Source organism: Balaenoptera ricei, chromosome 11, assembly GCF_028023285.1.
Source record: "Balaenoptera ricei isolate mBalRic1 chromosome 11, mBalRic1.hap2, whole genome shotgun sequence".
NCBI classification, from domain to species: Eukaryota; Metazoa; Chordata; class Mammalia; order Artiodactyla; family Balaenopteridae; genus Balaenoptera; species Balaenoptera ricei.
In genome coordinates, this window is record NC_082649.1 from 106220833 (window position 1) to 106241232 (window position 20400).

Genomic DNA, 20400 nt, shown 5'->3' on the forward strand with positions numbered 1-20400 from the left:
CCTGCAGCCCTGGCTGGCAGGATGGGCCCATTTTGGAGCCGGAGCTACTGATGATGATTTATGGTCCACTGTCAGAGCTCTTGGGTCGGAGATACTGCAGGAAGGCAGGCTGGAGTGCCGCTGGGCTTCTCTGGGGACCTCTCTCCTGTGAGGCGGTGGCCGGCTTTCAGTCCCGCGAGGCCACTCCCCACCGTGCCCCTCAGCTTCCTGTTTGCCTGGGTCACTGTGAGGGCCACACAAGTGCACTGGCCACAACAGTGGCTGAACCACGAGTGGGCCGTCAGCCTCATCACTGTAGCTGCTTGCGTCCGCCTGCAGATCAGGCACAGGCAGACGTGCAGGTCGCCCTTTGGGATCCATCACGCTCATCCCGTCCAGACCCAGGCCTGCCTCTCCCGGTTGTCACCTCTGATACCCACGCCCCCCGGGGCAGGAATGGCTGTCCCTTTTGGGCCCTGGAGGAAACAGCCCAGGAACAGATGGGGTGCTGCCCAGAGCCACACCCTGGGAGAGGCTGCACCGACACCTTCTCCGTCAGGGCAGGAAACCACCTGCCAAAACCTTCATGGGATGGATCGATGGGCCTGTGCTGGGAGGGCCAGCATTGCCCAAACTGGGCCCCTCCGCTGCAAGGCTCCCAGTGGGGTGCTCCTGGCTGAGAAAATCTGGCACGTGCAGCTCCAACGCTGCTGCTCAGTGTGGGGTCCCAGGCCAATGTCCAGGCTTCCCCAGCCCCTCTGGACTTTAACAGGGTCTCCAGGGACCAACTGCTCTGAGCCGAGGCAGAACACCCAGGGGACCTGAGAACACACTGCGTGGGCCCAGGTCAACAGGACCCCCTGGGTGGGGCTCGGACCCTGTGTTTTCAGTCTCAGCTGACGGTTCCCCGGTGGCCCGGGGGCCCAGAGCACAGGAGCTCTGTGATGCCCGGCCCCCCGAAACACAGCTGGCGGAGGATCTGCACCTGTGGTTCTGGGGAGGCCCTGCTGCACTGGCCACGCCCTGAGGGCAGGAGTCCCGGCATCTCGGGCAACGCTGCTCCCAGGGGGGAGCACAGGATGTGCCTGCAGTTCTGCGGGCCGCGTGGCCCCAACCCAGCACCCCACCCCCACCCCACCGCTGAGTAAGGAGAACCCAGAGCCGCGAGTTTTAGCAAAAATGTTTATTCTCTCCTTAATGTGTGTGTATTTACAAGTACTAAATCTGAGACAGTAAAATAGGAAATGGCCGTGTATTTACACAGCCTGCGAGCCACACCGCCCCCGGGAGAGGCGGCGGCAGAGGGGCCGCTCAGGCTGCCGAGCGATCGCTCTTCTTTTGGGTGGGGGTTTGCGGCGTCAAAGGACAGCTAATCGTGGGCTTCATCTTAAAAATATCTCTCTCTCTAAATATATCTATTCTAGCTTGTGTAGCACCAACGGCGTGAGCCCTCAGCTCCAGCACTGGCGGGGCTTGCTCAGCAGGGGCAAAGCGGGGAGGGCGGGGGGACCTCTCCCGTGGGCCTGGGGCCCGGGTCGGGGAGTGCGGGCAAGCTCGAGGTATATAGAGACGCCAGCCTCCCGACCGAGGCCGAGCCGTCCCTGGCGCTCCTGAGACGCGTGCGGGCGAGGGCGGGAGGGGGCCCGGGGCGGCAGGCATCCCGGCACACCGCCCCACACCACGGCCCAGACCCCCGGCCCTGGGGCTGCAGAGGGGCCTTGGGGGCCGCCCACCTGCGCGGAGCAGCGCTCCCACACCACACTCCGGCCACCCTCAGGCCAGAGCCGGAGCTTGGGGTCCGAGTGCCCGGCAGGAGGACGGGGAGGTGACGGCGGGCGCCTGGGCCCAGTGCCGAAGGCGCAGTAGGGCCAGCAGGACCGTGGAGACGAGTGAGGAGGAGGACTTGGCCTGACTCCAGCCCCGGGAGAGGAAGGGGCGGCCGTGCTGCGGACTGGACTGCAGGCGTAGGTCAGCGATCGGCTCGTGTGTAAACAGACGGCGCTAAAGTGCTTGCACCTGACCCACGCACGCGCTCCACGAGGCCTCGCGCCTGCAGGGCCGGCTCCCCTCCTGCGTCACCACCGCCCAGCCCGCCGCCCGCGGGGCAAGCACGGGGCCGGGGAGGCCCGAGGAACGGGGGCTGGGACTGGATTCTGAAGACGGCGGCGCAGCGGCCGAGGAGCCCCCTGACCCGAGCGGGGCTGGAAGAACGGGGGCTTCGATCAGAAGCAGCTTCAGGGAAGACTCGGGGGGAGCGAGACCCGCACCCGGACGGAACCCGGACGGAACCCGGCCCCGGCCGGCGCCCGCCCGGCCTGAGCTCCTGCTGGACACCCACCGCGTGGGGGGCCCGAGCCTTGCTCAGTGCCCACGGGGCCCAGGGACCCCTTCACCCCGGTTCCAGGAGCTCCCTGAGTCAGGAGGTGGCGGGTTTCACCCCTCCTCCCGCGAGGGAGCAGCTCCTTGGCTGATGGTGGTGTGCGGTCTGGCTCACGCTGCTTGGGGGGGACCCAAGACGGGCGGCCGGGGGCGCGGGGCCGGCCACAGCTAGCTGTCCCTGAAAGTCCGCGGGAATCTGTAGTAACGTCGAAAAAGTGAATTGAAAAGGGGACAGGCCACTGCCTTCACAAGTGACTGATTAATTAAAAAACATGAAAAAAAGGCCTAACAACCTCTAGTATTCAACACTTGCAGTTTTAAAAAGATCAAGTCAGACTAAACGCTAGCACAGTCATGCAGGAATCCACGGCCCGCGTCCGGGAAGCTCTCGGCCCGAGAAGTCCTCTCCTTCTCACGTCAAAACGAAAACAGGACGACCTGCAGGTCGAGGGCGGAGGCCTCGGGGGTGCTCCAGCGGGGAAGCTCTGGCCACTTTCTCCACGACCATTTGGTATTGCTTTCCCGCTACCTTAATTCTCTTATTCTAAAGTGTAAAATTCCTCCTCCTCCGGGTAACTGTACAGGACCCCACTGGGGCTGGAGACAGGCTAGAGCCACATATATATATATATATATATATATATATGGATATATATGTACAGATTTTTTAATTAAAAACGTGTTCTTTTGCTCGCTGAGAGCAGGACGGGCAGACCGGCTCTGTAGGCCCCCTGGTCACCGCGTCCTGCTCCTGGCCAGGCCAGTGGGTGTGGTCCGAGGCCCCCACGGCCCCGCTGCCCAAGCAGAGCACAGTAGGACCCCCTTGCTCCCCTAAAAGACGAGCAACAGCCCCCAGATGTCCCCCCGCTCCGAGGGGCCAGCACGCTGCTGAGGGGCCAGACTGACGCCGCTGGAAGGCGGGTCGGGGCCAGGGAGGGGGGAGGAGGGTGCTCGGGGCTGCTCCCGGGACCTCCACAGCCGAGAGCTCAGCCCGGGATGGGGGCGGGCGCGGTGGGGGGAATAAATAAGGGGAACGTGCACGCATGACCCGGAGCCCCAGGCCCCAGCGGCTCCCAGAGGCACAGCCCTGAGGACGGAATGGGATCCGAGTCCTTCTGGAAGTCACTTGGGCCCTGCGTGGAGCCGTCCTGCAGCCCCTCCATGGGAGGGAGCCGGGGGCCTCTCTCTGGGCGAGGTCGACGTGGCGCTCTGGCCTCGGCCGCGGAGAGCACGCGGTGAATCGGAGGATGGCAGCGGCGGTGCACTGGTGAGTGTAGGGTTGCTGGCACGTGGCAGGTGGGTGGTGACGCCTGGACCGACTTCAGCTCACCGTGGCTGGGCCCTGAGCATTCAGTCTCCCCGCCCAGCCGCCAGCCACGCCCCAGCCCTCAGACTCTGCCTAGGGAGCCGGGCACAGCTGACCCCCTCCCAGCCCCTGGGCCTGGCCCTCCTGGCCTCGGCAGCCCAACCTCTCCCTACAGGAGGACTCCTGCCTCACCCCGGGGGCCTCAGCAGTCACCCACTGTCCTGAGAAGGCCCCCAGCCACACCTGGGCTCCCCAGCCCCACGGCGAGCAGCTCTGGGCGTGGAGGGTGCTGCAGGCACCATCTCACCCACACCAATGAAGAGCCGGGACCCCCGCAGGCGGGAAGGGGACAGGGGCGGCGAGGGGGACCAGGACTGCACACCCGGCCCGCGGCGCAGGGCACCTGGCATGGCTGGGGCGAGGCTGCCTCCGTGGACCTCCCAGCTCTGGCCGCTGCACAGGGACCGCCCCCGAGGGCCCTCTCACTCTCCTGCTGGCCAGGCAGCCGTGGGCGACGGCTCAGCTGCTCAGGGCCATGGTGTCCACCACCTGCTCCAACTTGCTCCGGAGCCGCTGCCGCCGTGCCTGCTCGTCCTTCTCCAGGGCCGTCAGGATCTGCGGAGGTGGGACGGGGGGCATCAGGCCTGTCCGGGGCTCGGGGTCGCACACAGCGGCTGTGTCCAGAGTGGGCTCCAGGCTGAGGCCACTGTGTCCCTCCCACTCGCAGCTGAGGGACCTGGGCCTGGAGCCGGGACCCCCAGACCCCGCGTCCCTGGGGTCTCCATCCGCCCCTCATCCCCCAAAACCACCCGAACAGGGCTCAGGTCCCCGCCAGCCCTCCAGGTCCCCGAGCACCAGGGCCCGCCCCGTGCACCCGCGGGGCCTGCTGGGCTCTGTGCTCACACCCCAGTCTCCCGCGGCGGCCAGTCAGCCCCCAGCACGTGGCCGTGCTGCCGTCTCCCTCCACAGCCCCATCGCCCCACGTCTCTGCACCCCTCACAGCACAGCCCCTCGGGAAGAACCGCAGCCCGCCACCCCCAGGTCACGGCTCGTCCTCCGCGGCCCTGCTTCCACGCCCTGCCCTGTGGCCTCTGCCCGTCGGCCCCGGGGCTCGGCCACCCCCTTCCCTGCTCTGGGCCCCCCCCCGGGGCCACCTCCCCCGTCTCAGCTGAAGGGCCTCCTGCTCAGCTGCAAGCCCCCATGCTCTGACCTGCAGCCCGGTGTCCCACGCTCACGGCCCCGTCCTCTCAAACCCGCACAGAAGTCAGAGCTGGCGCCTGAGCCCTGGGGCTCCCGACGTGGCCCCTGCAGACGGGCAGCCCGGCCACAGCCCCTGCTCCCCCGCCCCCCGCCCCTGGCAGTCAGGCTCCGTCTCTGAACCCCAAAGGCTGTCTCCCTCGGGAGCAGCCCAAGACCCTGCAGCCTGCGCACCCAGCGACGGCCCCGCCTCCCCCTGCCCTCCCAGGACGCTCCCATTCAGCCTCGCGGCCTCTGCAGCCCGGCCCGCTCTGGCCTCAGGGCCTGGGCTCTGGCCGCGCCCGCCTTGCCCCTCCGGCCCTGGGCTCTGTCCGTCCTCCAGTGCAGCCCACAAGCCAGTCGTCCGTCCCGACGTCTCAGGGAGGCCCAGCTCTGCGCACGCCTGGCTCCAGAAGCAGATCGGGCGCCGAGGGTCGAGGATGGCCCGTGCCCTGCCCTGGAGACGCGCCCAGACCCATCAGGCAGCCCGGGCTGGGGCAGGAGCCTGCTTGGCGAGGCTGGCGAGCTTACCTCATCTTTGTACTTGCTGATGTAGGAGTAGATCTCGTGCAGGGCGCTCATGCTGTTGAACTGGCTCAGGTGCAGCCGCGACTGCTCAGCCAGGTACGCGCTCATGTCCTGGTCGCTGATGGCGGGCATCTTGGCGATGTCTGCGTAGTACCTGCGGCGGGCGGGCGGGCGGGCATGTGAGCTGGGTCCCGGCCCCTCCCCCGCCCGGCCCTGGGCCCGTGCCCCCACCTCTCCACCCAGCTCTTGTAGTTGGGGATGTCCTTGGCGTAGAGCAGCTTGTTGGAAGGCGAGTCCTTGCCCAGCTTGTGCTCAGATGTGGAGCAGGAGTCCATGAAGGTCTGGGCCACCACCGACAGGCAGGCGTCCGTGATGCTGCTCTTGTGGATGTCGAATACGAACTGCGGGTTCTTGATCACGTTCACCCAGAAGCGCAGGGGCAGGCTGCGGGCAGGCGGGCGCACGGTCAGACGGGCCTCGGCAGCCCTCGGGCCGGCGGGGAGAAGCGGCTGACCTGTGGCCTCACCATCCTCCCGGCTCTGGCCTTCACGGTGACCATGCATTTCCACGCAGCCGGGGAGACACGCCCAGAGAGCCGGGCCGTGAGCGAGGGCTGCTCCTGCTGGCCAGCCCCTCCCCCACGGTCCCAGGGGAGGGTGCGCACACCCACAGGCTCTCTCGCCCTTGGGCACCCACTGTGCCCGGCTGCAGTCCTCCAGGCCTGAGTGCTTGCTCACGGCCGGGCCGGCTCCCCATGAGTCTTGGTAACAAGACCAGGAAAGGGTCCAGAAGACGCAGCCCCACTACAGCTGACCCCAACCCCAAAGGCCACCTCTACTGCAGCCATCAGCTGGACTATCAACAGCCTCTAGCCACGTGTCGCTGTTTAAACTTAAATCAAAAAGCTAAAGATTCAGGTTCTCGGCTGCACCAGTTATGTCACATATTCCTAGTCACACGTGGCCACGTGGATGGCACAAACCTAGAATTTTCTATCATCCCAGAAAGGTCCCCTGGACGGGCCTGATCTACACTGCCTCCCCTTGGTGCCCGGTGGACCCCCTCAGGGGCTGTGGGCAGCACGGGTGGAGCTGGAGGCCCAGGGTGGGCTCGCTTGGAGAGGACCCGGGCTGCATCCCAGGCTTGCGGAGCAGCAGTGCGCAGGGGGGGTCAGGGCACGGGGAGGAGGAGGCCAGAGGCACAGAGCTTGTGAGGACCAGACAGACCCTGCCGAGGGGCCCGATCAGCTCCGGAGGCAAAAGCCAGACCGGCAGTGAGGGGGTGACAGGACTGAGGGCACCAGGAGTGTTTGGTCTCACTGCCACCCGCATCGCTGTAGCCAGCGTGGGATGGGCCTCTGTCCCACTGAGCCCGTTTCTCACGCAGAAGCCTACACACCTGCACGCAGCCGTGCACGCACAGAGACGCGCACGGATACGCGTGTGCACACACACACCCCGGCCACCCACATCTGAGGGGGCCCCACAAGTGGGTCAGCGGATGTCCCCGATGGCTGAGTTAGAGAGGCCCCCACGGAGAGGGACCAGCCGCAGCCCGGGGCAGTGGACGGGGCCGGCCTCCCGGCACTGCAGCCCCCAGCCTAGCCGGGCTGCCCCCAGGTCCCAGGCTTCCTGCTCCGGCGGGGACCTCGGCCCCGCCCCGCCCCCGCCCCCGCCCCAGGCCAGTACCAGTTGCTCTTCCAGGTGTGGCGCACGTCTGCGTCGTGGATCTGGTGCTGGTCGGCCTGCTCGTCCAGGAAGTCGAACATGTACTTGATGGCCAGTGGCAAGGCCGAGCCCCGGTGCGCCGTGCTGAAGATGGTCTCGAAGAGGTCGTCCACGAACTTCTGCAGCGTGCCCTGTCGGGGGGCAGGGCGCAGCTCCAGGGGCTGCCCTGGCCCCGTGTGACCCGCCCAGACCCCCTCCCTCCGCCCACCTTGGTGGCCAGCAGCCGCGTCAGGTAGATCTCGGAAACCATCTTGCTGCCGCGGTCGCCCTCGCGCTGGTCCAGGTGGTCGTGGTTCTTGACCAGGTGCCACAGCTTGGTGCCGCTCTCCAGGTCGGGCGTGATCATGGGCGTGCGCGAGCGCAGGCTGTCGGGGCTGCTGGCGGTGCGCAGCATGCTCTCTGCGGGCACGGCGCCGTCAGCTGCTGCGTCCCGCCCCCGCCCGCCCGGCGCCCTGGGCAGGCAGCTCCCCTGTGTGAGCCTCACTTTCCCCCTCTGAAAGCTGGGGTCGTCCGCCCCTACCTCCCTGGGTTTCTGGGGACGGTGCTGCCCGGGGAAAGGCCGAGTGTCCCCGGGACAGGCTGGAACCGAGCCGTCCCAGGCTGCCACAGCGGCGCCCAGAGAGGTGTTCTGCCCAGGTCAGTGGTCTGCCCGTTGCCCCCGCCGGCCCTCTGCCCCCGCTGGCCCTCTGCCCCGCCGGCCCTCACCGTATCTGCTGAGGGACTTGGTGAAGGTGGACGAGTTGGAGATATTGTAGGCGGACGTCTGCTTGGGCACCAGGGCCACCAAGGACCCATCCGTCACCTACGGGCAGGGGGCCGGGTGACGCATGACCCACCACCCACGGCCGGTCTCTCACCTGGGCCTCAGCCTCCCCCCCAACCCTGGGCGACCCCACGTGTGACCGTGCCCTCTCCTCCTGCAGCTTGGCCCCCACCCCTGCGCCCCGTCGTGGGAAGAGGGGCGCGAGCCGTGGCCGCAGGTCGGGGGTCACCTGGTAGTGCGCCAGCGTGTTCAGCCTCTTCCAGTCGTTATCGATCTTGGTGGTGACGTCCTCATCCTGCAGGATGATGCGGGCCATGCGGCCCTGGCGCCACTCTGAGGAGGAGGGGAGCGCTGGAGGGGCAGGGTGGCCGGCAGGTGCTGCCCCGCTGCTTGCTCCCTCCATCTGGACAGGCCCAGAGGGCAGGGTCCCAGGGGCCCTGAGTGAAGGCCGGGCAGCGGAGGGACAGGCCCAGCCCAGAGCAGAAGCCCCACACCCCTGCTGCTGCCCAGCCCCTCTGGCAGGCCCCCGCCTGCCCAACCCTGGGCAGCCCAGCCCCACATGGTGTGCCCACCTTCCAGAGCTCCAGGCTGGCCTCCTAGCCTGGCACTCAAGGCCTCCCTCCATCGCGGCCCCAGCCTCATCCACCAAGGGACCAGACTGGTCCAGCCCGGCTCTGCTCCCCTGGCCCTTCCTACTTAGCAGGTGCCCCTGCCCACGCCCCGCTCGTGAGCCATCTCGAGAGCCCCCAGCTCCAAGGGCCCACCTGCTTCCTAGAGCACACGGGGACCCCACCCCTGCCCCCACTGGCAGGGGTGCAGCCCTCTCAGTGCCACCCTGCTTCCACCACCCCGGGGAACAGCCGACAGACCCAGCCTGGGTCACACACCCCTTCCCTCCAACCCTCCGGGCCAGCACCCGGTGCTGGGACAACGCGACAGAGCCCCTGCCGGGCTCACCCAGGTCCATGTCCCCGGCCTTGGGCCGCTGGGAGTAGGGCACGCCCTTGTACACGGCGTCCAGCAGCTTCTCCTTGACCTGCGTCACCGTGTCGCAGTTCAGCCCCTTCACCGGCACCTCGGGCGCGTTCTCGTTCTCAGGGTTCACGCAGTTCAGGGTCTGCAGGTGGGCGGGCAGGGCGTCAGCCCCCTCCTCCTCCCTGGCGGGCGGGGCGGGGCGGGGCGGGCGGCGCTCACCAGCGTCTTGTAGTCGATCTGCTGGCGGATGAGCTTGTCCTCGCTCAGGGAGTAGCGCGCCTCGCCCGTGATGGCGTCGATGGGGCCCTTCTCCATCTGCTGCTTGATGGCGCAGTAGAGCATGAAGAGCGGCTCTCCGGCGCACTCCTGGGGGCGGGTGGGCGGCATCAGGCCGTGCAGGACCCCCGGGCTGCGTCCCAGCCACTGCCCTGGGCCCCAGCATCTACACCGGCCCCCGCACGGAGAAAGGGCAACATGGCCAAATTTGAGAACCTTGGTTCCAAAGTCCAAGGAAGACCGTGAAAACCACTTCATGGCAGACCATCCCCCCACGGAGATGGGCATGAAAATCCCAGAAAAAAACCTCAGCAAAGGGACCAAGCGGGGAGGACCAAGGCCAGTCAACCCCGCCTGAAGCCTCGCCCGGTTCAGGCCTCGGTAGGACCACTGCCCCGGCGCCACTCACTACCCAAAGCAGCCAGTGCTGCATGTGGATGAGGCACAGGCCCCGGTGCCGCCCCCACGGCCCAGGGGACCACAACGGGTGTGACCATCATCTATCAGATGGGGGGGCCCCCTCAGCCAGGACCCGCCTGCAGGAGAGGGCCGCCCCTCCCTCCAGAGCACGTGGCCGACGCAATCACAGGTGCAGACGCACCGACCCAGGGCAGGAGGCTGGCAGGGCGGCTGTCCGGGCACTCGGGGAAGGTCTGCGCTGCCCATCTCTGACCACATGCCGCCCCCCACCCCCACTGCAGCCACTGGGCACGTCCCCACCTCAGGGCCTTTGCACCTGCTTCCCCTACAACGAGAACTCTCCCCCTCAGGTCTTCACTGCCCCTCCCAGACCCTACCCGACGTCCCTTTGTCAGAAAGGCTCTCCCGGGCCCTGGGCCGAGCCCCCTGGCCCTCACTGCCATCACACAGAGCCAGCCCTCTTAAATGGTCTTGTCCGCTTCCCTGCCGTTTCCCCTCTGGAGTGGAAGCTGCCTGCAGGCCAGGGCGTGACTGGCCCCTCCCGCTACCTCCCCAGTGCCCAGCACGGAGCGGGCGCGTGGGGGGCTCTACAGATGCTGCTGGACAACAAACACCGTTAACAAGCAGCTGTGGAAGGAGGGTTCCCGTCCTGACCCCCGGAGGGCTGCCCCAACTGCAGTGACCGAGCTGCTGCGTGCCCTGCACGGCTGAGTCCCCACCTCAGCCAGACACAGGCCCCTCTCGTCTCGGCCCCCCCCCCCCCCCACGGAGCTCGGGAGTGAGTGTGGCCCAAGCAGGCAGCTGCCGGCCTGCTCCCTGGCCCACCAAGAGCGGCCCTGCCCGGAACCAGATGCTCCAGGCAGCTCGTTAGCCTCTGCGGTAATTAAAGAGACAGCTGCCAAGGAGCGGCAGTGAGCACAGGTCATCCCGAGACCCTCCAGCAACATGCCCACCTCTGAAATCGTTTCATCTGCAAACTTGGCTGCGTTACATCAGCTAGGACAGAGGCACAGCCACTAACAGCTGCCTCTCCCTGCAGACGCCACGAGACTTGCTCCTCTCGGAAGAAAAGGGGCACCTCAGGAGGTCAGAGGGTGAGGTTACACAGCAAATCACAAGAAGCCAGGATTCGAACCCAGACAATCTACCGCTAAAGCAGCTGGTCCTTAAAAGCCACGTGTCCTTACAGAACAGGCAGGCTGAGCAGGCTGTTCACGCTCGGCCTGGATGGCAGGCTCTGACCCACTCCCACGGGCCCGCCCAGATGCCGGGAAGCAGGAACCAAGGAGCAGAGAGGCTCGGAGACGGGAAGGCCCAGAACCCAGCCCTTCCCTGCTGGGCCCATTTCCTGCACAGGGAGGAGGAGGACCACCTCGGTGTCTCAGGCCCAGCCGGAAGAAATGTGCAGAAACCGCCAGTGAATCTCCAAGTGCAAAGATGAGACAAGTACAGGCTGTTTGATAAATGTTAGAACAAGCCCTTCTCCACTTGGGAAAGAAAATCAAGTGAGATCCCTGCCTCACACCATATACTAACAGAAAACATTCCTCAGCATAACACAGGAGCTGTAAATGACAGAAAAGTTAAAAATTCTCTTGGGACTTCCGTGGCGGTCCATTAGCTAAGACTTCACCTTCCAATGCAGGGGGTGCGGGTTCGATCCCTGGTCGGGGAGCTAAGATCCCACATGCCTCAAGGCCAAAAAACCAAAACATAAAACAGAAACAATTCTGTAACAAATTCAACAAAGACTTAAAAAAATTCTCTTAATCTTCCAAAAGAAATAACCACCCCCAAAACACGCACAAGATAAAAACATACAAGTCAAGATAAAAATAAAAGTGGTTGATCAGACAAACGAAAGGTGACAACTTATTAAAGAAACAGCTGCCAACACACCAAGCAGTCTGCAAGAATGGAAAGGCCAGTGGGGGCAGGTCCTGTCCACGGTTTGGGCAGGTAAGACTCAGAACGATGAACAGGGGCAGCCTCTCTCGCACGACAACCTGGCAGCGCGTATTCAGACGAAAAATAAGCCTGATCACCATCACTCTTCTGAAACCCACCTGAGCTTTGACATGGCAAGCAAAGGTCCCCAGGTCAGGATGCCAGCTGCAGGACTGTCCGGGGAAAGATCAAGCTCCCCTGAATGCCCGTATTAAGGAACATTATACAGCTGTTAAAAAGAATGGGACACCTGTCTCTGTCCTGACTTGCAAAGATGGCCACAGCGGGGGATGCCCGGTGCAGTGCAAAATGCACGGCACCAAAGAGGAAAAACCCCACACTGAGGAAAACGTACGACACTAGGACTTCTTCTCATCATCACAAGCACAGTCTGTTTAGAGATATTTGCTTCAGTGCAGAAACCAGCCTGGGGACACACACCCAAACAGATGGTCGTTACCTCCAGAACTTGGGGTGGGGGGCTCAGCTCTGCCGTTTAGGGGCACTACAGAGAGCATGGATTACCTCGCTAGTTAACTTTTTTTCCTAAAGAGAGCGAGGAATGAAAAGGATCTGCGTTGTTGAAAACTGGCTTGTGGGCTGCTAAAAAGAAAGGCGCTACCAAACCAGGAGGAGGCTTGGGGGAACCTTAACCGCGCGCTACCAGGTGAAAGAAACCAATCCGAAAAGGCTACACCCTGCACGATCCCGACCGTAGGACATTCTGAAAACGGCAAAACCATGGAGGCAGTGGAAAGATCAGTGGTTGCCAGGGGTTGGAGGGAGGAGGGACGAACAGGTAGAGCACAGAGGGTTTGTAGGGCAGTGACAACGACCTGTACGACACCATGATGGAAACGTGCCGTTACACACTTGTCCAAACCCACAGAACACACACCACCCAGGTGAGCCCCAGGGCCAACCACAGACTCTGTGTGATGCTGATGTTGGTATAGAGTCACCAACTGTGACAAATGGACCACGCTGGTGGGGGGCGTGGAGGGGGGGGGGCAGATGATATTTGGGAAATCTCTGCACCTTCCGCTCGACTTTGCCGTAAACATAAACCTGCTCTAAAGTGTAAAGTCTGTCTAACACACGTACACGCTCAGCCCGTGGCACAGGGAACCCAGCGGCCAGTGCCAGGTCCCCTCCTGGAGCCGTGTGGGCAGCAGTCCAGCCACGCCGCGTCCCTGCCTGGCGTTTCCTGGTCTGCAGCGAGAGTGTGTGCACCTGACCCCACTCAGCCTCTCGGCCGGGACCCCGCCCGGGACGACGGCTGCCGGGGGCAGCTCCGCCGCGGGCTCCCAACCCTGCCCTGCCCTCCAGGCTTCCCTCAGTCCTGCTCCCTCGGCCAAGCCTGGCTCCCTCCCTCCTTCCACTCTCCCACCCGTCCTGTGGGCAATGCCCGATGCCACGGCACCCTCAGCCTCTGCCAGCTGCGTCCTGCACGGGCCACGTGCCCGGCCCGGGTCCTCAGACAGAGCCGTCAAAGCAGGCCTTCTCTGAGCCCGCTCCCCCAGGTCCGCAGAGACGACTTAATGAGCACGTGACCAAGTCACGCGGTCTGCAAACCAGTGTGCTTTACAGGAGAGGCACGGCTGTTACTGCCACCCGACCTGCACGACAACGTCGTCGTACTCTGGGCGTCGCTGTGCCACCACCCACTGGGTGAGCCCCACCCCGCCCGATATCCTCCTCTCTGGACCTCGCGCCCACCTCAGGGCCTTGGGTCCCCGTCGGGCTACCTCCTGCCCCTCCTCATGCTCTCATCTCACCGCCCCATCCACACTCTCACGCCCCCGTGGACACCGCGCCCCCCTTCCCCATCTGCGCCCCTCAGCCCAGCCAGGACTCCGTCCTGAGCACTCTGAGCCGCGGCGGCCGGGCGCAGCATCCTGCACGGAGGACGGGAAGCCCCCCGCCATCCCCGGCTCGGGACACTGCCGGGAGCTGAGCCTGCACAGCCACACGGCCGCCACGGAGATCAGACCCAGGCCGCCTGCGTCACGAGGCTCCACGGCCAGCTCCCTCGTCCACCGTGGAGCGCTAAGCAGGGGCCACCGTGCGAGGACCGGGCCCGGCTGCCAAGCCTTCGGGTTTTTCAAGGGAAGCCAGACAGACATCTGGGTCTGACGACCTCCCAGTTCTAAAATGCAGGCGGCCCATCTAGCTGCTCACGGCCCTGACAAAGTCCACCTGGACCCACGTCTAGCCGGCCTGCTGGCTGTACCGGTCCGAGGACAGTCTGGCTCCCCAAGGCCTGTCTGGGGGTAGGGGCTCTCCCGCCCGAGAAGGAATTGTCTGGGCAACGACAGAGGAAGCCCAGGCAGCTGCCCGCCTCCTCACAACGGGGCCAACAGGACCCACCCCCCGGGCGCCTCCTCAGGCTGGCCCAGGGCCAGCTGCTGGACACACACACGCCCCTGCCCGGGTGCTCCCTCTGACCTCAGGTCTGGGCCACAGGCACTGCACGAGCCCCACCGGGGCCTGGACGCACAGCCCAGCTCAGCCACATGCAGCTGCGGGACCCACGTCAGACCCGGTCGTCCAGCCCTGCCTCGGCGGCTGAGTGAGGACAGGACAGCCTCCACAAGGGGCAGGGAAGAAGCTAAAGGACAGACGCGAGCCGGGGGCGGTCCCGCCGAGGCCCTGGCCCCTTCGTGCCTCTCGGCTGAGGCCCCACCAGCCGCCCCTGGCCCCCCACCCCCACCGGGGCCCCCTGGGGCCCACCCACCTTGAGGAATTTGTACAGAAGGAAGGTGAACCAGTTGGTCAGCATCTTCTCTGCCACCGACTCAGTCCTGGGAACAGAACACACGCAGGGGCGGCCTCAGTCCTATAGCCAGGCCCGCCCACACCACCGCCCCGCCACCCCACCCTCCCCAGGGCCAGAGGTCAGGCCTCGGCCTCAGAGCAGGTGTCGCCTTGCGCCGAGGGGTCCCAGACAAGGCCAGTCCCGGGGTGGGTCCCCAGAACTGCGGCAGCAGCGCCCGGGCTGCGCCGGTGGGCACGCTGTCGCAGGGGTAGGCACGGGGCGCAGACTCACCGCCGCAGCAGCAGCTTCGGGTGGTTCTTGCTTTCCAGGTTCTTCTCGATGAGGTCGGACAGCAGCTGCTTGAGCACGCCCGTGGCGTACTCCATCTCGCCCTGCAGGGCTGTCATGACGAGCGAGGCCACGTTGCCGCGGTCCCGCATGGAGAAGCTGCGCTGGGCCTCCAGCGTACGGATGAAGGTCAGCAGGAAGTGCTTCTTGGTCAGCAGCTGCCCGAACAGTGTCAGCGACTTCTCCACGTTAGCCTGCACCTGGGGGGCCGCGGGCCTGCTCAGACCTCAGAGAGCACCGGCCCCTGCTGGCCGAGGGGCCGTCTAGGCCCGGTACAAAGGGCAGGTCACCCTGAGGGTCCCTGAGCCGCAACTGTCCTAGCAGAATGCGTGTGGCCTGGCAGCTGCGTGAGAAGCCGCAGCAGGCAGAGGCCCGGGGCACAGCAGCGTGCGGGTGCAGAAGGAGGGCCTGCTCCAGCCACCCTCTGTGCGGCCCAGCTCGTCCAGCGGGCACCAGGAGTGCCCGTCCACAGTCCCTCACAGCCAGCACCAGTGCAGAAACCACCCTCCCCCTTCACGGAAGACACTCAAGTCCAGAAAGGGGAGCAGCGTGTTGCGGCCACACAGCACAGAGGTGGGAAAGCGGGGATGGAATGGCAGGTACGGCTGGTTCCAGGGCCCTGCTCACTCTTATCTGCCCCGAGGCTTGTCATGGCATGACACAAGGGCTCCCAGCCCAGGCAAGACAGGTGACAGGTACCAGGTAGAACACACAGTCACAGCTAAGAGAACAGTCAGACCAACACGGCAGACGGCAACGCTGGGAGAGACACCCGATGGCGGATGGGGAAGCCCCAGCGTGGCAGACATCCCAGCAAACAAGCAGGCAGTGAGCAGCCCAGGGCGCCCTGGGCCCGAGCCAGCGCGACAGGAAGGCCCGCTGAGGTGCAGCTCGAGAGGGAATGTCCCGCCAACACAGCCACGGGAGGGGGTTGGCTCCCCAACACCCGAGGGGTGCAGGATGCGACACACACCCCCACCCCCGGGGAGCACAGCAGAGCAGACTCGCTGAGCCCCTGCCCGTTCCGAGCTGGGGGGCCCGGGCGCCTGGCCGGCTACTGGGGAGCCCGGGAGGACGTGGGTGCCAGGCGCCTTCCCCTCGGCAGGCTCGGGGGCCGCATCAGCCGCGCAGAGCCCGGCTAAGCGCCCGCATGGCAGCAGCCCCCCGGCCCAGTGAAGCTTGGCACCCGGGCCCACCCAGGAGCCAGACCGGAGGAGCTGCAGGTGGTATGCAGTAGACTAGGGGCCCAACGAAACAGAGCTGGGCCCTGGGGAGCCCAGGCTAAGAGTGGTTTGCTGGGGCGAGGCCCCCCACACCCGGCCCCCCTCCCGGCAGGCTCAAGCCCGGCCCCAGCACCCAAGGAGCCCCCGCAGGCAGAGGCAGCGGTGAACCCCAGCCAGCAGCCCACCTCCATCTCCTTGAGCACCGGGTGGTCCTCGATGCCGGGGAAGAGGACCCGCATGGCGTACGTGCGGTAGTCAAGGAACGGGATGCCGGCACCGTCCAGGTCGTTGGTCAGCTCGTGGATGTCCGTCTGCAGCTCCGCAAAGGCTGCGGCCAGACGAGGTGTCACGGCAGCTGCCCCGCCCCCCAGCACCCCCCACTCCCCCACACACACTCAGGGCCCCCCAGCACCCCCCACTCCCCCGACACACACTCAGGATCGGGCCAGCCCCTGGCTCTGCCAGTCGCCAGCTGGGTGAACTTGAGGAAATTCCTGTGCCTCGGTTTCCCCAGTCCTGACACAGAGGCTGAGCCCTCCGCCCCTGAACTGCTGCAGAATTCACCAAGACGAGAGCAGAGGCGGTGCCGGGATGGGGCTGAAAGGGGCCTCCACGTCCCGATCGGGCAGCAGGGGCCAGAGCAACTGTGGCCCCCTGGCTCCGGCCACTGGGGAAGAGCGGGGATGAGGCCGGCTGGGAAGGGGCAGAGCCCTGCACGCCAACAAGAAAGCCCTCACAGCTCAGGCCAGGGGCCCCTGACACGCCCGCTCAGGGCGGCTCCGCTGCTTTCAGGACATTCCAGAGCCGTGAGGTGTGAGCCCTGCGGCAGCCCAGGGATGCGCTGTCTGGTCAGGAGCCAGAGGGGCACTGGGGATGCCAGGAAGGTTTCACGGGAGCCGGCCCTTCCCCCCCGGCACTCCTGCCTGGAGTCTGGCCACCTCCACCTGGCCGGCCCTGGGGGCCCGCACACACGCTGCCAGATACAGGCATCACAGGTCAGTCCAGACAGGACAGGCAGACGGTTGTCCTTGTCCCAGGAAGGCCCAGGCCGCTGCCTCCCACCCAAGCCCCCAACACGTGCCGGAGCCCCTCGGGGGACAGTCTGCCAGGGACCGAGGGGGCGCTAGGACACGGGCCTTTGTCTTAAGACGGGCCGGGGTCCCGGGCAGACCGGACACCCCAGGCCAGTGGAATTAGTGACCACCCAGAGCCAGGCCTGTTAGGCACGAGGCCCCCCAGTCAGGGCTTCCGACCCCGCCCAGCCCCCTGCCCTCGTCCCCAAACGGGACAACGCCTGTCGTCTGCCCCAGGGCTGCCAGCGTTCACTCGCGGACCCTGCAGGACACTCACGGCCTCCCCCACCCCGGCACCTGACACGCCAGGCGCCACCCGCGCTGCTCTGTTCACCCCTCGTGACAGCCCTGGACCCCGACGGGACTCCCAGAGGCACAAGTGAGCCGGGGCTCAAGTGGAGCCCCCCCGCCTCCAGCTGGCTGGGGGCACCCAGCCCTGAGGCCCATCTCATGCCAGCCCGAAAGGCCAGCCGGGCTCGACAGAGGCCAGCACAGGCACAGGCTGCTGCCTGGAGCCCACACGGGCACACGGGAGCTGAACCCCCAGGGCCCCCGCGGCCCCGGCCTGGGTACCCACCACTCAGCGCCTACCTGCTGGCCTCCCAGCAGCCGCGACCCCAGTGCTCAGCACGGGCGGCTACGGCAGCATCTGCTCCACGGGCACCAGCCTTGGGCCTGCTGGTCTCCCGGACACATCGGTCCCCGGGGACAGCTCTATTCCAGCTGGAGGCCACCATCCTGGCCCTTCCCGCCCACCCACCGGCCCACCGTTCAGATTTCCGACGCCGCCCGCGGCCCCTGCCCTTCCCACTCCCTGGGCCGCCCCCATCTGCCCTTGGGGTCCACCTCTCGGTCGGGAGCTCCCGGAGGAGCAGGCTTGGGGGAAGGGGGCATGTGACCAGGTGTGGGGACGCCGCCGAGCCTGCCCCCTGTGGCCGTCCTAGCACCACGGGGAGGGGGAGCCGCAGAGGAAGGGGGTTCCTGAGAACGGAGTGAGGGCCTGGCTGGGCCCCAGACCCCGGCGAAGCCTCCCCGCCGAAGCGGCCTGAGCTGGTTTGCGTCACGTGCACCCCAGGGCGAGACAGACACACCCCCGAGCGAGCGCCCCGAGAGCAGAGGCAGCCCAGGCCCGGGTCTGGGTGCGCACAGGGCGGCTGAAGACAGGGCCCCTGCCTCAGTGCCCCCCACCGGCCGCCGGAGGGAACCAGCCGTGCCAGCACGTGGACGAGCAGGGCCCACAATCCCCCGGGGAAACGGCCCCCCACCCGGAGCGGGCAGGCCCAGCGTCCCCGCACCTGGTGCTACGTCCGTTCCACAGAGGAGGAGACGGAGGCACAGAAACGTCGTGTGCCCACCCGGGGTCCCACGGACAGGCTGGGACGCAAAGGGGGCTCTCCGGGCAGAGCCTGTGCTTCCAGCAACACCCCGTGATTGCCCCCGGTCAGGCCCCTGCCCAGCCCCCGGACCGAGCCCGGCACAGCGAGGCCGTGCGGAAGGTGGTAAAGGGAGAGGAGCTGGCAGGCAGCGCAGGCCCAGGTCAGCGAGCTCTGCACCCCCAGCACCCCCCGACCCTGGACGCCTCCCCGCGGCTCCCACCCACCTTCCTTGCACTCGAGGGCCACGCGGGACTCCAGGTTGTCCATCTGGAGCTGCAGGCGCTTGAGGGTGCGGTCGGCGTCCCGCGACTTGCGCTTGTAGGCGATGAGCACGGCCACGATGACCAGCAGCAGGAGGCCCCCGCCCCCGCCGATGCCCACGATGGCGGGCAGCGTCAGCAGGCTGTCCGAGTACACCTGCAGCACCCCCGGCGAGAACTCGAAGCCGCCGGCCCGGACCTGGGGGTGCAGGCCACTCAGGGGGCGCCCCCGCCCCGCACGGTCGGCGAGGTGGGGGCGCCGGCACCCGGGGCAGACGCTGGGCCCGCCAGGGGCACCAGGGACGGGCTCCCTCTGGGTGGGAGGCAAGTCTGGGGCTTGCTCGGAGCCGGGGCTGCCCTACATGGGGCCCAGCGGGCCGGAGCTGCCAGGACACGCAGACGCACCGTGACCTTGTGCTGCCCGGTGAGGTTGGGCGACTCGCAGAGCAGCTGCGTCTCCGACACGGTGAGGGCGCAGGGCGTGGAGCCGACGAGCACCGTGTAGTTGAGCCGAGAGTTGCCGGGCGCCGGCGGCAGGAGGTTGCGGCCCTGCGGGGCAGCACGGGGTGAGCGGGGGCTGCGCCGGCCCCCCGCGCCGGCCCCCACACGAGCCCCGCCCCAGCGAGCAGCCCACCTTGAGGATGAGGGGCGAGCCGGGCTTCAGCTCCAGGAGGCCGGTGGGGCTGAGCGGCTCCAGCACGGGGTCCGGGTAGTAGACGAAGGTCGAGGCGTTGAGCACCAGCAAGGCCCGGACGTCGTCCATGACAAAGCCCAGCTCGTCGGGCCGCTCGCCCAGCTCGGGCGGGCTGCGGGCAGGGTTGTCCACCGACGGGGCCCGGCACACCATGGTGGTGTCGTTGTACACTAGGCAGCTCTGGGGACGCAAGACAGGGACACCGGGCTGGCTGACCCGTGCAAAGCCAGGCTGTGACACTGCGGGGCTGCGGCCACGCCTGCACACGGCCCCCACCCCTCCCAGGGCCTCCAAGTGCAGCCGGGATGGCAGGAGCTGCGGGGGGCAGGGCCCAGTGAGGACTCACGTTCTCCCTCTCGACGCCTCCGTACTTGGCCCGGATGCGGGGTTCGCGGACGGTGGCCAGGTTGGTGCCCGTGACCGTTAGGAGGGTCCCTCCGCTAAAAGATGAGGGAGATGGAAATCAGGGGTGGAAGTTCCGGGGCCCTCTGCCCCGGCTCGGCACAAATGGGAGATACCAGACACACCACCTGGCTCGCTGCAAGACAGCAAGCGGGTTAGTCTCTCAGCACCACGTTTGGCGGCAGGACCACAGGAGAGGGAGCGGAGGGCCTGGTGCAGGAGCCCCACACCTGGTGCTGGTCTTTGGTGGCTCAGGACAGGGGTGTGGGGCTCAGGGCGGGCGGGACGGGATTCGGGGGGGACTCCGTGGGCAGGAAGGGGATCGGGGGGCTCAGGGAACCTGGGATGGGGGTCGTGGGGTCCAGGGCGGGAGGGACGGGGTTCGGGGGGAACTCAGTGGGCAGGCAGGGGATCGGGGGGCTCAGGGAACCTGGGATGGGGGTCGGGGGGTTCAGGGCGGGCTCCCACCTGTTGATGCTCCACTCGGGGTCAATCCTCAGGATGGTGGGGTCCTCGGTGTAGTTGTATTTGACCTCGGGATTGGTGAGCTGAGCGCGGTTGATGTTGATGACGATGGGGGCACTGCCAGGGCTCTGCCCGGGGGGCGTCAGGCATCGGATCTCCCGGGAATTCCTCCTGAGGACGCAGGTGCTGGAGCTCACCTCCGACGCCACCGAGCGCCCAGGCTCCACCACCAACAGGCTGAGCGCGAGTCACCAGCCCGCCCGCT

The 20400-nt window shown here is 66.7% G+C and overlaps 1 protein-coding gene across 2 annotated transcripts in view; it reads right to left on the reverse strand.

The window, feature by feature from the left end:
* Positions 1-1147: 1147 nt before the first annotated feature.
* PLXNA1 (plexin A1) overlaps positions 1148-20400 on the reverse strand; it is a 46342-nt gene continuing 27089 nt past the window's right edge. For both annotated transcript variants that reach the window (XM_059940540.1, XM_059940539.1), the window contains 17 exons: positions 20139-20306; positions 19615-19708; positions 19209-19448; positions 18980-19123; positions 18539-18773; positions 16051-16193; positions 14586-14842; positions 14274-14340; positions 9113-9259; positions 8876-9035; positions 8148-8251; positions 7861-7957; positions 7364-7554; positions 7117-7286; positions 5660-5872; positions 5432-5582; positions 1148-4279 (listed from right to left, as the gene is read on the reverse strand). In XM_059940540.1, the coding sequence (XP_059796523.1) occupies positions 4184-4279; positions 5432-5582; positions 5660-5872; positions 7117-7286; positions 7364-7554; positions 7861-7957; positions 8148-8251; positions 8876-9035; positions 9113-9259; positions 14274-14340; positions 14586-14842; positions 16051-16193; positions 18539-18773; positions 18980-19123; positions 19209-19448; positions 19615-19708; positions 20139-20306 (2677 nt within the window). In that variant the 3' untranslated portion in view covers positions 1148-4183. The remainder of the gene's footprint in view (positions 4280-5431; positions 5583-5659; positions 5873-7116; positions 7287-7363; positions 7555-7860; positions 7958-8147; positions 8252-8875; positions 9036-9112; positions 9260-14273; positions 14341-14585; positions 14843-16050; positions 16194-18538; positions 18774-18979; positions 19124-19208; positions 19449-19614; positions 19709-20138; positions 20307-20400) is intronic.